The 14,612-nt window shown below is 36.5% G+C and overlaps 1 protein-coding gene across 1 annotated transcript in view; it reads left to right on the top strand.

Moving 5' to 3' along the window:
* Positions 1–14,050, top strand: part of LOC129216877 (organic cation transporter protein-like) — an 81,611-nt gene extending 67,561 nt beyond the window's left edge. Inside the window, exons 7-11 of the mRNA XM_054851091.1 lie at positions 119–210; positions 3,498–3,718; positions 5,672–5,850; positions 8,116–8,255; positions 13,882–14,050. Of these exons, the coding sequence (XP_054707066.1) occupies positions 119–210; positions 3,498–3,718; positions 5,672–5,850; positions 8,116–8,255; positions 13,882–13,924 (675 nt within the window). The 3' untranslated portion in view covers positions 13,925–14,050. The remainder of the gene's footprint in view (positions 1–118; positions 211–3,497; positions 3,719–5,671; positions 5,851–8,115; positions 8,256–13,881) is intronic.
* Positions 14,051–14,612: the final 562 nt, after the last annotated feature.

Below are 14,612 nucleotides of genomic sequence, written 5' to 3'. Positions count from 1 at the left end.
TATATAACCTATTAATAATTTATTCTATTTTCAATGGTAAATATTTATATTACAAATCTTAAACTAAGTTGAAAGTTAAGATTTCAGAATAAAAATAGAGCTTTTTTTTTATTTACAGGAAAGAAGTTCTTTAAACAAGAAAGAAAGTATAATGGATTTATTAAAATACCCAAATTTAAGAAGATCTACATTTCATCAGTTCTTCATCTGGTAAAAGATAATTTCGTTTGTTTATGTCACAACGAATATTGTTTATGTCACAATGAATACTTCTTAATCTTGTTATATATTTTAAAGCATTTATGGCTTAATAGTTAATACAGTGGGGTGAACTTTTTTTTCAGAAATTGCTATCATATTTAAATAAGGTAGCTTTTAATTGCAAAATTTTTTATTAACAAAAATCTGCATCTACTAGATAACAGTTTTCCACACGAAGTATATCATGTCTTAAGTGTTTCTATACTGATATCCATAGGAAGAAACGAATTTATAATGATAGTATAGATAGTACAGTCGAACTCGCTTATAAAATACTATACTGATAATTCTATCCTGATTATAAATTCTATACTGATATCTATAGGAAGAAACGAATTTATAATGAGAGTATAGGTAGTACAGTCGAACTTGATTATAAAATACTATACTGATTATAAACTCTATACTGATATCTATAGGAAGAAACGAATTTATAATGAGAGTATAGGTAGTACAGTCGAACTCGCTTATAAAGAGCGCAAAGGAACCGCGATATTTGCTCGTTGTAACCAAGTGCTCTGAAAAAGAATTAGTGAAATAAATCATGAAAATTAATCATAGTTGGGTGATTCTCCAAAATCCTAACAATATTATATCCCCGTAGCCTAACACAAAAATTGTTTAACCCACGAAACCCAGAAAGTGTTTTCATTTTTTTAATAGTTAGAAATAACTTATCTGATGTTATTCTACTGTTATTAAAACAATAACTCATTTAGTTTTTTTCTACAAAAATTTTTGAATAACCAGAAAGTCACACTTTTGGCATGTCCCCATCCGTTTTTCAAATGGACTTAAATTATTCAAAAATTTTATACCAACATTCCACAAATTCAATTTGTAGTACAAAATTAAGCATACTTAAAGGTGTAAAATAGCATTCTTTAAATCAATTTAATTATTTAAATCATCAAGGTACATCGTTTTAAACTTTGTCTCCAGGTTTTCATGTCATTCTCCTGTCCTAGGAAAGAGTTCAATTATTATAGATAAAAAAAAAGAATTTTATATTTGCTGTTCTATAAAACTGTTTATTATCATCATTTTGTTGGATTCCTTGAGTATTTTGTTAATATGATTTGTCTGCTGTTCTCATTAAAATTTTGAAGTTCAAGTATAGGGTATGAAACGTTTTCGCTGTCATTCTCTTGGACAATATTTCTGTTTTAAATAAACGAAAAATTTTAACTCTACTCATAGTGTGTGGTTTAATTAAGAAGTTAGAGTAGAAAAATAACTTTATTTATCTTAAATATAATCCTCGGCCTACATAACAGGTAAATTTTGTGGAACTTGTCATACTCCAGTCCTGGAAAAAGTGTCATACTCCTGTCCTAAAAAAAAGTTAAACTCCTGTCCTAAAACAATCACTCTCCTAGAATAGAAGGATTTAGTTACATTACATTAGTTTGAAAATAAGATTGATTGAAAAAAAGAAAGTTAAATTTGGCAACGATAAATAAAAACTGTATCAGTAGAATAATTCTATTTATTGAGCAATCACGATTGCTTATTGTTCTCATTTGACAGTTTTGAATTCCTATCATTTTATTTTCCCGCCAGCACCCTCTGCCAGCAACACCGTCGCGTCGACCGGCCTCACGACGCTGCTCCTCTTGCGAAACCCGTCTCCATGTTGGGTCCATATCCTACACGCATACATACACACACACGCCTACACACACATACACACACTCATGCCTGCGCACAGACACAAACACACACTCCTACACACACACACATACACATACACACACTCATGCCTGCACACAGACACAAACACACACTCCTACACACATATACACACACTCATTCCTGCACACAGACACAAACACATATACCTACATACTCACACACGAACGCCTACACACACACGCGCGTACACACACAGCACTGCATACACAACACGCACACATATGCATACATACACACACACACCCACACACATGCATATATACACACACGCACCCACACATATGCGCCTACACAAACGCACACACATGCGCCTACACAAACACACACGCGCATTCATACACACACACGCTCGTGATTGCGAAAAACATAATTTGAATTCAAGACGCCAAAAATTAAAATTAATATATTTTTTTAAAAAATTTTTTTGTTCAGACGAAGCGTTCCAAAAGAGATTTATTGGTTAGAAATTTATTTGCCTAAATGTGGGTCGAGTAGGTAAGTGAAGTTGCTATAAATTTCGCAGTTGCTTTAAATTCAAAGTAAAATACGTGTTATCAATATTGCTGATTCCGTTTTTGTTTTATGTTTGTATTTTCTGAACTACAAAACGATTCGCAGGTAATGAGAAGGTAACTTTTCGTTTTGTAAATTTTATCATACTGTGCATGGCTAACTTAGCGAAAGTTTTGATGTAGCAATCGATTTTATTTTTCGTTGAAATGAATGTCCGTTATTCGGAGTGTCAACTATTCAGAGTGAATAATATGGAAAAACCTATATGGAACTTGTACTCGAAGAAATTGGGGGTGTCCGTTAACGGAGGTTTTACATAAATTTTGTTTTGTCATTCAATAACCATACTTTGTGATTTAGGCTTCAGTTGTTTCTTTATTACCATAGTTACATTTTAAATAACCCATGAAGAAATTCATTTTGTAACTCTCCTGGTGCTGCTTGTCAGTCTCTTGCTGTATGAAAATTTGACCCCCTGTTTTGAGGGTGTAGCATAGTTTAAGTGAGTTCCCTCTATTTTCCCCTTAATAAGTTCCTAACAAAAAGTAAGTATAATTTTTTTCAGATTTTTTTCAGCATTTTTATTTTTAAAAAATTTGTGACTGGAAAATGTCAGGTTTTTGGAGAATCACCCAGTTGCTTTTTTTTTTCTTCTTTTCAATCACTTAATTGCTCTTATTCATTTAATCTTACACAAATGTATAGTTTTTTTTTATGTTTCTTTACTCCGCAAATTAAAAAAAAAAGTGCTGTCATCGCTTGTTCTCAGGATCTATGATTTATCACTAACTTTGGAATATTAAGGAAAATTTACCAAAAAAGGATAAGCTGAGCTGAAATTCAATAGAAATCATCCGGACATCAAAGACGGTCAAGTGAGGACAATAAGCAATCGTGATTGCTCAAAAAAAAAAAAAAAATTCTACAGTGTTTTGATAGGAAAAAGACCAAACTGAATCGTTGTATGCAATCAAAGAACAATAACAAATATCGTCAAAGTAATGCTTCGACATACATATATTTTATAGGTTCAGTACTTCGTTGGTGTACTACGCATTGACGTGGAGTACGAATGAGCTGGAGGGAGACCCATACTGGAATTTCTTCCTTGCTGGTCTGGTAGAATTTCCGGCAACTTTGTCGTCTATGTACATAGCGAAATTCTATGGAAGACGGAAACCTCTGTCCAATGCTTCTTTCGTGGCTGGCGCCATCTTGGCAGTTTATTCGGGAATGGTCGCTCGACAAGGTAAAGATAATTACGAGAGAAAAAAAATAATTAAAATAATAATTTTAAAAAGAAGGCTTTTTGAGAGGTAGTCGCAGCAGCTGGACGGCCTTACTGGTAGTTGGTTCTTTAAAGATTAAAGATATGCTCGCACCATTTAGAGTCTCGATATCTTTGTGCTTTAAAAGTTTAGGAGAATCATTTAAAGACATTTCTTATAAATGCATACCAAATTTTAAAAACCGCACAAATCATTAAACCTATATCAGATACGGGGTGTAAAGCACATTACACGGTTGAGTCCTTAAAATTAAAAAAAGCACGATTTTCGATTCTGCCCGACCTATTAAAACGATTCCATTTATTGAAATAGGGGTAAGGAAAAACGGCTTAAGAAGTTGCGGCTTTAGCTTGCAGTGTTATTGCTCATTTGGCGAACAATATAATTCAGGTAAGAGGTAGCAAGCGGTACAGGATTTTCTCGCTTCCTCTTTTTGCTGATTGCTCTCCCTTGAAAGAAATGGGCTTGCTCAAGGCCATAGTTCAACCTCTCAGAGGTGGACAGTATTACTCAGGTACTATTTTAGTTTTATTCATACAAATAAATAACAGAAAAGGGTAGGAAATTTTCCTGTTTTAATTCACCAACTTTTGTGAAACGCACAAGAAGTATCGTTGGGTGAATGCTATTAGTCAGTAGATAACTGCAGTTCAGTTTTTTTTTTCATACTGATTCAAGGAAAACTCTAAAAATGAATGCTTTTTCATGATTTAAAGCTTGACTTTATTGTTATATATTAAACTACCATTTATAACTTTTATTTAATCAGAAGCATTTATGTCTTCTGTCGAGCAGAAATTTTCAACAAATGTGAAACCTTCTATTTTTTTTCTCTCCAAATTTGCAGTTACCTACTTGAAGTACTCAGTCGATATTGGATGTTGGGTCTATACATAGTGTTTCAGTTAAATGTTTCAGAACTCCCATAAGAGGGGTAGGAGGTATACTGACGACTCGAAATCTTATGGCAATAGGGGGGGGGAGGCGAAAATGATTTCAAAACCCGGGAAATTTTCGATATGCCGGGAGTATTCCAGACTGTTCGGAGTCGCATGCGCCGAAGATGTGAGGTGCGAATCAAAGCTTGGGGAAAAAGCTTCGAACACTACAGGGCAGTTCATACATCGGCCGTCCGTCCCGTCCATCCCGTTTTCTGACGTGACGGACTGCCGACGAAAACAGGGTAGCATTCACATAGGATCGCCGTACATCAATCACGTGGCGAAATTCAGCCATCAAAGAGAAGAGCCCGCTGCTTAGCAGAAACCAATTAAATGCTGTCCTACTTTTGACGGCCGTCAGATAGCAAGGCTTTTCTGATCGAAACCGGTTCCATCCAAGATGGCTTGCTGTCATGGCAAACAGCAAAGAAAACCACTTTCGGGTGGAAAAACACGGCGCGGACGTCACGGACGGCCGATGTGTGAACAGCCCCTTACTTGAACCAACGTACCTTTCGCTTCTTACATGCAAAATCAAAAATATTTTTCACTTACGGCCTCATTCGTTACGATTCTTCTGTGTACATCACCGGTTCAGGAAAGCATTTCCGACCCCGCACTGCGATGTTACTTCGAATCGTCATGATGCTCCCTACCCCTGAATCGTAGCGACACGTCCGCCATCTTGGGGCTAAACGATGCTTACGTCTGCAATGGTGAAGTAGCCTGCTTTGCTTCTTAGTTGTGGCTTCTTATTAACTCCATGTTAATTCACAATCAAGAAACACCACATTTAAGAAGCAAAACACGATATTTCACCGTAGCAGACATAGGGGAAAGCATCGTTCAGCCCCAAGATGGCGGACGTGTCGCTACTTAAGCTACGATCGAGAGCTTTATCTAATATACACCCCAAACTACTACTACTTAGGTTCACCTTACCAGTTGAAGGACATCATTTCTTTTTTCCAGATAGCAAAGGGAAGTTGGCGCTCTTCATGATGGCCAAATTCTGCACCGTCATCTCATTCACACTCCTTTACGTCTACAGCTCCGAGCTTTTCCCGACGGCCGTCAGGGGCGTTGGTGTCGGATACTGCTCCACAGCAGCGAGGGTGGGCGCCATTTTGGCTCCTTTTGTTGCACACATGGTAAGAAGCAGAGTGAGAGAGAAGAGTAGAGTTTAGTGACAGAGATTTAATATGAACTAGATACACTACGAGAAACCGGACGTATGGGCAAGCCAGACCGTTAAGTAGACAGGCAAGCGACCGAAAAGCGCATGCGTGCTAAACTTTTGCCGTTGCCAATCTCGTCACTGATAATCGTAGACTACGCTTTTGCCTTACTTCAAGATTCGCGCGTCGCGTGGCGGCCCGAGGCTTTCAGGCGGCCAGTGGTGGCTGCTACGGAGTTGCGTATCGAGTTATACTAAGTAGACCATAGATTAATAATAAGAGTAGACCGAGCTTTCTCATTCTTGCTGATAAAGAAAATTGGTTCATAGATGTATCATGTGACTAGTGGAAGAGCTTGGCGAAGACTTTGGCAGCATGGTTGCTACATGGCAGCATTATCTATAGTTTGGCACTCGACATATATTTTAAGACAATGTGTTTTCATTAAAAAAAAACTTCCAGGTGCAGAGATTGAACTGTTTTTCTTTTAGTTATGCATTATTTTGACATTAGTAATAGTTTTTGATCAGTTTTCGGTAACTTTTATTTCATTTGGAGCTGTCAGCGTTGGCGTGAACGAAATGGCGTAAACGTTTTGCGTTAACGCAAAAATGTACTAATCGGTATCTTAAATTGAAACTGTAGGTAAAAATCTTACCGTTTGCTGATTCTTCTTGGTCGCTTGCATCTTTTATTGCTTAGAGAGTTATTGAAATTGACTAAAGAAAATGCACAATGCTATCTAAACGAAAAACTCACTATATTAACAAAATATTTACAACTTAGAATAACAAATTTACAAATCGGACTCCATAAAAGATCATTCTTCCGTATTCCATCAATTCTATTTATTTTATTTCGCGCTGGCGTTGATCGTCTGCTACGATTAACGCCCGCTGTTGCTAGGATATCCACCAGTCACATGGTTTGGTTTATGAGCAGCAAAAGGGTTGCCATAGCTCGGTCTACTCTTATTATTAGTCTATGAAGTAGACGTTAAATCCCGGTTATCACAAATTTGCCATTTCAACTGCGCTTGCGCGCGGACTTAGCTTTTTGGGCTTTCTGTTTTAAGATTTTGTGTTGCTTGTTTATATTTAGGCTGAGCTAGAGTCCCAAGAAATTAATGAATGCGATTAGAATATTTTCACAGCGATTTCGTGATATATTATATGAAACTACGGATATGAATACCTGATAATCTTTATAATGTAAAGGGAAAAATGACACTTCAATATTTATTGGTTTGAAAATATTTACTTAACGTAAACGTAAAACACGTTGTGCACTTCAAAAATGATTGGAATATACAGATGTCCGTCTTTTGCGGATATTTTACGTTATGCGTGAACAGCAGTATTATATATTTTTATTTAGGTTGATGGTTCGGCTTTGTAGGCTTTGTATTAGAAGTGATGCTGCAATTCTAGTACGCTCTTCTGAGGCTGAAAATTTGGCCCTGAAAAGGGCCTTTGATAGAAAAATCAGACTCCGAATCCATTAATAATTAAGACTCAAAACTCAATCTTTACCGAGATCTAAAAACTAAATCAGAGAAAGTTTTGTGATTTCTAATTTTTATCTGTTGCTATCTCATATTTATCAACAAATTTAAAATGTTTAATTAATTTTAGCAAGATTTTTGAAATCAGCTAAGTCCGAACGCATGCGCAGTTGAAATGGCAAATTTGTGATAACCGGGATTTAACGTCGAGTGTTGTACTACATCTGCGTTTTGTAATGACTGGAGCTCGGATTGTATGAGAACGCATATGTGACATGCAACTGCATGTTTCTGCTTTTTTTTTTTTTTTTTTTTTGACTTCAATGCATATAAATGCAAAAAAAAAAAAAAAAATTTAAAGCAATTTAAAAAAAAAAATTGCATGTGTTTATTTGTCCTTAAATTTTGATTAATAAAAGGAAAATTCAACATTTTTTTTCTCCACAAATAACGAATAATTTGAAGACCCATGGAAAGCTCTTCGAGGAAACAATTACTGCTCCTTTCAGTAGCTATTAAGAACAGAAAAGGGTTTTCCAGGCGGGGAGAGAGGGGAGGGGCGAGTGACATTTAATAAGAGTTTTTACCAACAACGACTCATGAGTTAAGGTTTATAGTTATAGTCAATCATACAGATTAACTGGTATTGTATGCTGTAATTTTATCGAAATACGTTTGATTCACTAAGAGATCCAACCGAAAGAATGGAAGTTGACATTTGTTCGATCTATTAGGGTGGACATTCCCAACCACATCTTTGCTACTGGGCCTATGGGCTGCTCTGCGCGACTTGCGGTTTGTGCATTCTGCTACTTCCAGAGACTAGCAACAGAAAGTTACCCGATACGCTATTGGATGGAGAGCAATTTCACAGGTAAATAGTTTTATTCCTTCGAACGACAGAATTCATTGACACGTGAATTGATGCAAAAATAAAGGCAATTTTGACGAGTGTTGGGCTGAGAAGATTAGGATTGTTGCAAAACAAAAGATAGAACTGATTTTTTTTTTGAGCAATCACGATTGCTTATTGCTTTCATTTGACTGTTTTTTGGCGTGCTATCATTTTATTTTCCCAGCGCCACCCTCCGCACCATCACCGTCGACCGCTTCCTCACGATGCTGCTCCTATAGCGAAAGCCGTCTCCAGGTTGCATCCATGTCCAACACACACGCGCATACATACACAACTACACACACGCATGCACACACACATAACACTTACACTTACACACATACACAAACACATACACACACATAATACCTACACATACATACATATACAAACACATACACACACGCATACATACAGACACCTACACATATACATACACCTACACACACACGCACACATACACACACACGCACACATACACACACACGAACACATACACACATACACCTACACACATACACACACGCATACATACAGACACCTACACATACACACACACACAAACATACACACAACTATCCACAAATTCGTGCCTGCACACAGACACAAACACATATGCCTACACACACACATACACATACCCCCCCCCCACACACATTCATACACACAGCTACCCACACACTTATGTCAGCACACAGACACAAACACACATGCCTGCACACACATACACATACCCCCTACACCACACATACACATACCCCCACCCCACACATTCATACACACCACTACCCACACACTTATGTCAGCACACAGACACAAACACACATGCCTGCACACACATACACATACCCCCTAACACAAACACACATACCCCCACACACAAACACACACGCCTACATACACACACTCGTGGTTGCGAAAAACATAATTTGAATTCAAGATGTCAAAATTCAAATAAATTTTTCTTTTCTTTTTTTTTTTCAAATTGAATTTATAAAAAATAAGCAACCATGATTTCGGAATATTACACTTTTGCACTGAATGACTAATTAACGAATTTGAAGCTATTTCAGTACAAATGTTGTAAATTTTGGTTCAACCACGTTGGATTTGCCCCTGCGCACAAGATTTTTATTTTTTTTTTCACTTTTGTTGGTTGTCTCTTGATCATACAAATGTGGGGGTTATACAAATGCAGGGGTGTCTTTCAAAACTACAGATTTTCTTACATCGCCTAGCAAAAAAAGTTGCTTCCATTTTTATTTCGATAAAATATTCACTCAGCTCCAAAAACATTTTCGAAGTACAAAGCACGGGGGTCGGTAACCTTTCTGGAGTTAAGTGCCTTTTTGTTTTACTAGATATATTAAAGTGGTTTTTTAAAGAGCTCAGTATTGGTACTGCATCATCACAATGAGAAAAAAAATGCATACTGTGAAACGAGTTTATTGTGATACCGAGGGTCCGACTTGCAAATTTCCATGATTTGTCTTGCCCTCTTTGAATGACGCAATGCCAAGCATCGCTTCCTGCCATCACTAGTACAATACCATCAATACTTAGGTTTTTTGTTCTCTAGTTTTACCTAAGGCCCCTATATATACGAGCCGACACATCAGCTTAAGATCAGCCATTTTGGATCGGAGCGCGTGTTGGAGTGGTTGTCTTTTCTGGCGAGTTATCGCGTTTGGCGATTGTTCACTTTGAGCAATTATTAGCGGCACGTGAATCGCTTATTGAATAAAATATTATTTTTGGCAAATTTGGCGAAATCTGGAACTTTGCTGTGCTAACCCTAGCAGTGCAACAATGAAAAATCCGATCCAAAATGGCTAAACTTAAGCTGATACGTCGGCCTATCTGTATAAGGCCCCTATATATACGAGCCGACGCATCAGCTTAAGATCAGCCTTTTTGGATCGGAGCGCGTGTTTGAGTGGTTGTCTTTTCTGGCGAGTAATCGCGTTTGGTGATTGTTCACTGCGAGCGATTATTAGCGGCACGTGAATTGTTTATAAAATAAAATATTATTTTCTGCAAATTTGGCGAAATCCGAAACTTGGCTGTGGTAACCCAAGAAGTGCAACAATGAAAAATCCGATCCAAAATGGCTAAACTTAAGCTGATGCGTCAGCCTGTCTATATAGCGGCTCTAATTTTACCTGTTGAGCTTTTTGATGATTTCGTGTCATAAAATCGTGCGAGACCAGTTTTTACAGGCTTCGCCATATTTGAGGAAATATTTATTTAGCTTCGTTTTCAAAGTTCAATATTTCCGCTTATAGTAAACAGCTAGCTGCATTAAGGCCCCTTTATATACGAGCTGGCGCATCAGCTTAAGATCAGCCTTTTTGGATCGGAGCGCGTGTTTGAGTGGTTGTCTTTTCTGGCGAGTAATCGCGTTTGGTAATTGTTCACTGCGAGCGATTATTAGCGGCACGTGAATTGTTTATCAAATAAAGTATTATTTTCAGTAAATTTGGCGAAACTCAAAGCTTTGCTCTGGTAACCCTAGTAGAGCAACAATGAAAAATCCTATCCAAAATGGCTAAACTTAAGCTGATGCGTCGGCCTATCTATATAGCGGCTCTAGGCTGCAATGTCCGGATTTACCCGGTCTCCCTTGAAAATAAAAATTGTGTCAAGTGACGTATATTCAAAAATCAGGCTTGAAAAAAAGAAAAAAAAAACATAAAGAAAAATTTCCCTTCAAAACAATGGTGACAGATATTAAAATACTTTTAAGAAATTAAAATGAGAAAGAAACGATGGATTTAAAAAGCGTAACCATGGGGAAACACAGAATAAAATAAGTTTAAGAAATGAAAATGAGGAAGATGGAAAGAAACAATGGATTCAAGAAGCGTAACCGTGGAAACGCGAAAATAAAATGGATAACATCTTGAATGGAGATGAGATTTTTCGAACTTGAATTAAAAAGGCTTGTAACTTTTTTTCCTTTCGAGATAGGAGCTTAGTTTTTGCACCATAGGTGGAGATAGATTCCGGAATAAAAAAGTTGCTTTTTTCAATAGTGTCAAAAAGAAAACTGTGGGACGATTCCTTCACATTTTATTGATGTTTTAAATGAAGAAAGTAGTGCCTAAATTTCAGCTAAGCCTAAAGAAATTCGAGCTAAAAAGCAAATAACTCCCGCCGTAAGTAGGTTGGAGCATTGAAAACAACTGCGTAGAGCGCGGAAAATTCTACTTTTTCCAACCATATGTAATATTAATATGTGCAAGTAATTTTTCACCCCCATATTCGGGAATTTATTTGAAAATTGAGCCTAAATTGGAATGAAAAAACGAACTATTTATCGGATTTTTTACCGGCCTGCAAACTTTGTCTGGACTTTCTATTTCTATTCAAGAGTCACAACTGACTTCAACTGTATTTTATGTCGAGGTCTGCATACTAGTGCCTTGCCTCCATTATTTTATATACCGATAGATGGCAGCACCATCACCGGATCGAACAGTTAATGAGAATTTAGAACTAGTCCAAGAGCTAATAGCTACCTGGTACTAGCACCCCCAGAGGTATCGTTTCACTTGGAGGACATTGAGACCACGAGCATATTTAACGTCGCCCAGTCCCCTTTAATGACGACGGTGGATCTTCGACCAGCGGGGATCGAACCCGAGCCCCTCCGGCCCCGAGTCCAATGCCCTACCGATCAGGCTACCACCGCCCCTTGTCTGGACTTGAAGAAACAAATTGAAACTTTCAGCGAAATCGACCGGGTAGTTCTCGAGTTTTGCGCGTTCAAACCTCTACCTACCTCTGTGGTTCAAACACACAGACGCATTTTGGAGACTTCATTTTATACTGTGTACAGATTCATTTTATACTATGTCGAGATGTCAACTCTTTTTACACCATGAAAAATAAACCTAAATAACTCCTCTTATAAGCTTTTAGACAGTCAAGTCAGCTCTTGAGTCTTAAAAACTCATTAAGCTACCAAAGCAACTGGAGAACTGACTTCACAGTCGTTTAGACAACAATAGAATCACTTAGAGATTTAACTGAAGAATATAAAACTTTTAAACTCAACCATTCTTAATTTGTTTTTAATCTCTATTTTTATGAATATGTTCTTACCCAAGTAACATAAATCACGTTACATCACGTTGCTCTGAAGCGTTGACATCACGTTACTGGTAACGTTGATAGAGCGAAAATATGTCTCGTTGCAAAACGCAAAAGCAACGGTTTTAGTAACGTTACATCAACGATTTCAGTAACGTTACATCAACGATTTTTGAAACGTTACATCAACCTTTATTTATCACGTTACATCACGTTGCTTTTATACGTTGTATTAAGATTTTTTTTTCTTTTTTTTTTTCTTTTTTTCAAAGCTTGAATAAAGTTTTTTTTTCTTGGTGAGAATGGAGGTGGGTTCATTGAATCCTTAATTTTTGATACAGTAAGTATTCTGCATTTTTTGTTAATGCAATTAGTGTTAATATACTTTTATAAAATCTTTATATGTTTTTTTTTCTTTTTTTTTTAATTCATAAAATGTCTCATTCCGTTTAAAGGCGTTCGAGTATTCTCACACTGTTGCTTCATTTACAATATTTTGTAAGAGCATTCCTGACATTTAAAAATAAACAGAGCATAACATAGCATAGCCGAATTTACATCAAGTGGAGTTCTATTAATAGTCGAAATTAACGATATTACTGCAAATTAAGTAAAAACTTATTTCATAAATAAATCCTTGAAAAAATAATTATTATTATTACTAACGAACTCCAGAAATATTTTTCGAAAGGCATGAAAGTTTTGAAAAAATCCTTTTACATCAGTGCTTTAACTAAAATTTGCAGTATTATTACTAAAGATAATTTCAGTAACATGACAACATTTTTTTCAAAAAATTGCTACAATTATTTCGTGAAAATCATTCTGCAAAAAGCCGATTAAATGTGTAAAAAATGGTATCATTTATCGCTTTTACAGCTTATTAATGGAACATATCCCCAAGCTTCAGCATCTTTTTAAGAAATCAATGAATAAATACTCAAATAAAAACATCTAACATTATTCTTTCAAACAATATTCTAATAAAAGTACGGTGGGAAAAATACTCAAACTCCGACCAACGGCGGTTCATTAACTTCATAAAAATATGTAATAACACTTTTTTTTAATTAAAAAAGTATATCAACAATAATACACTAACAATAATACAAAGTACTTACCGCTAAAAGTGATGAGAGATCGCGATTGCGAAGCTGCAAAGCAATGGCGGCATAGACAGCCAGAAGTTGTTTACTGAAAATGGCCACTAGGATTCGGAGGTTGTCAAAGACGAGGTAAGGCGCAACGAAAAGTAACGATAAGTAACGTTTCTTTTGCAACTGTTTGTCAACGTTACAAATTTAAGAAATTTGCAACGTGATGTAACGTTTCAAAATTACGCTTTTTGTAACGAATCGAAAAAGCAACGTGATATCACGTTGCGTGGGAAACGGTAACTATGTTTCAACTAATTGCAACGTGATGTAACGATGACGTAACGTTTCAGTGTTACTTGGGTAGTAGCGTTCTGATGCTTATTTCAACCAGGGTTTCTCTTTCTTTTTTATAGAAACGATGTCATCATCAGTTGCAAAACCTTGAGTAATCCATAGGAAGTATGTGTTTTTGAAGACTTGGAAGAGTGATTGACGCTCAGTCAGGAAGTCGTCTTGTAACTGTTTCAATATTAAAATATTTTACATTATTTATTTCTTTAAATCTTTTTGAAAAAAAAAAAAGTAAACACAAAGTGTATTCTGCCGTTTACCAGCCCATAAACACGAGTTCATGTTATCCAAAAATTGTATTTCAAATACAGCTAGTTAACTTAGCAAACTTGGTATGGTGTCTTGTTTTGCCAGTTCACAGGCGCTGGAGAAGTTTCTGAAATACTATATGTTGCTAACAATGTTGCGGATTAGATTTTTCACATTCATCTAACATTGTGCAGCAGTTTTCCAGCGACCTCTTCACCCGTAATAGCAGTAAATAATTTTAAAATCGTGTCCACACAAATGGGGGCAATTCCCTCTTCTTTGATGGCTTGCAATGGGTTTTTTTCCTTCAGTCAAAAGTGCTACTTAGTCACTGAAATTGATAGAACTGATCATGACACATTTAGACTACTTTGAATCCCGTCTCCAGAAAGACCCCGTAAGTTTAACAAGAAAAATAGGGCAATTATGGAGAGTTTCTTCAATAGAGTACTTCTCAGGAGAGGACTTCTCTTCATGTTTCTAAAACAAAAGGCCAATAATTTTATTATTTTGTCTAATCTATTCAATGGAATTCAACGCGAAT

This window comes from Uloborus diversus, chromosome 2 (assembly GCF_026930045.1).
Source record: "Uloborus diversus isolate 005 chromosome 2, Udiv.v.3.1, whole genome shotgun sequence".
NCBI classification, from domain to species: Eukaryota; Metazoa; Arthropoda; class Arachnida; order Araneae; family Uloboridae; genus Uloborus; species Uloborus diversus.
Note: the sequence above shows the minus strand (reverse complement) of the source record. Positions and strands in the feature narration are given on the sequence as shown.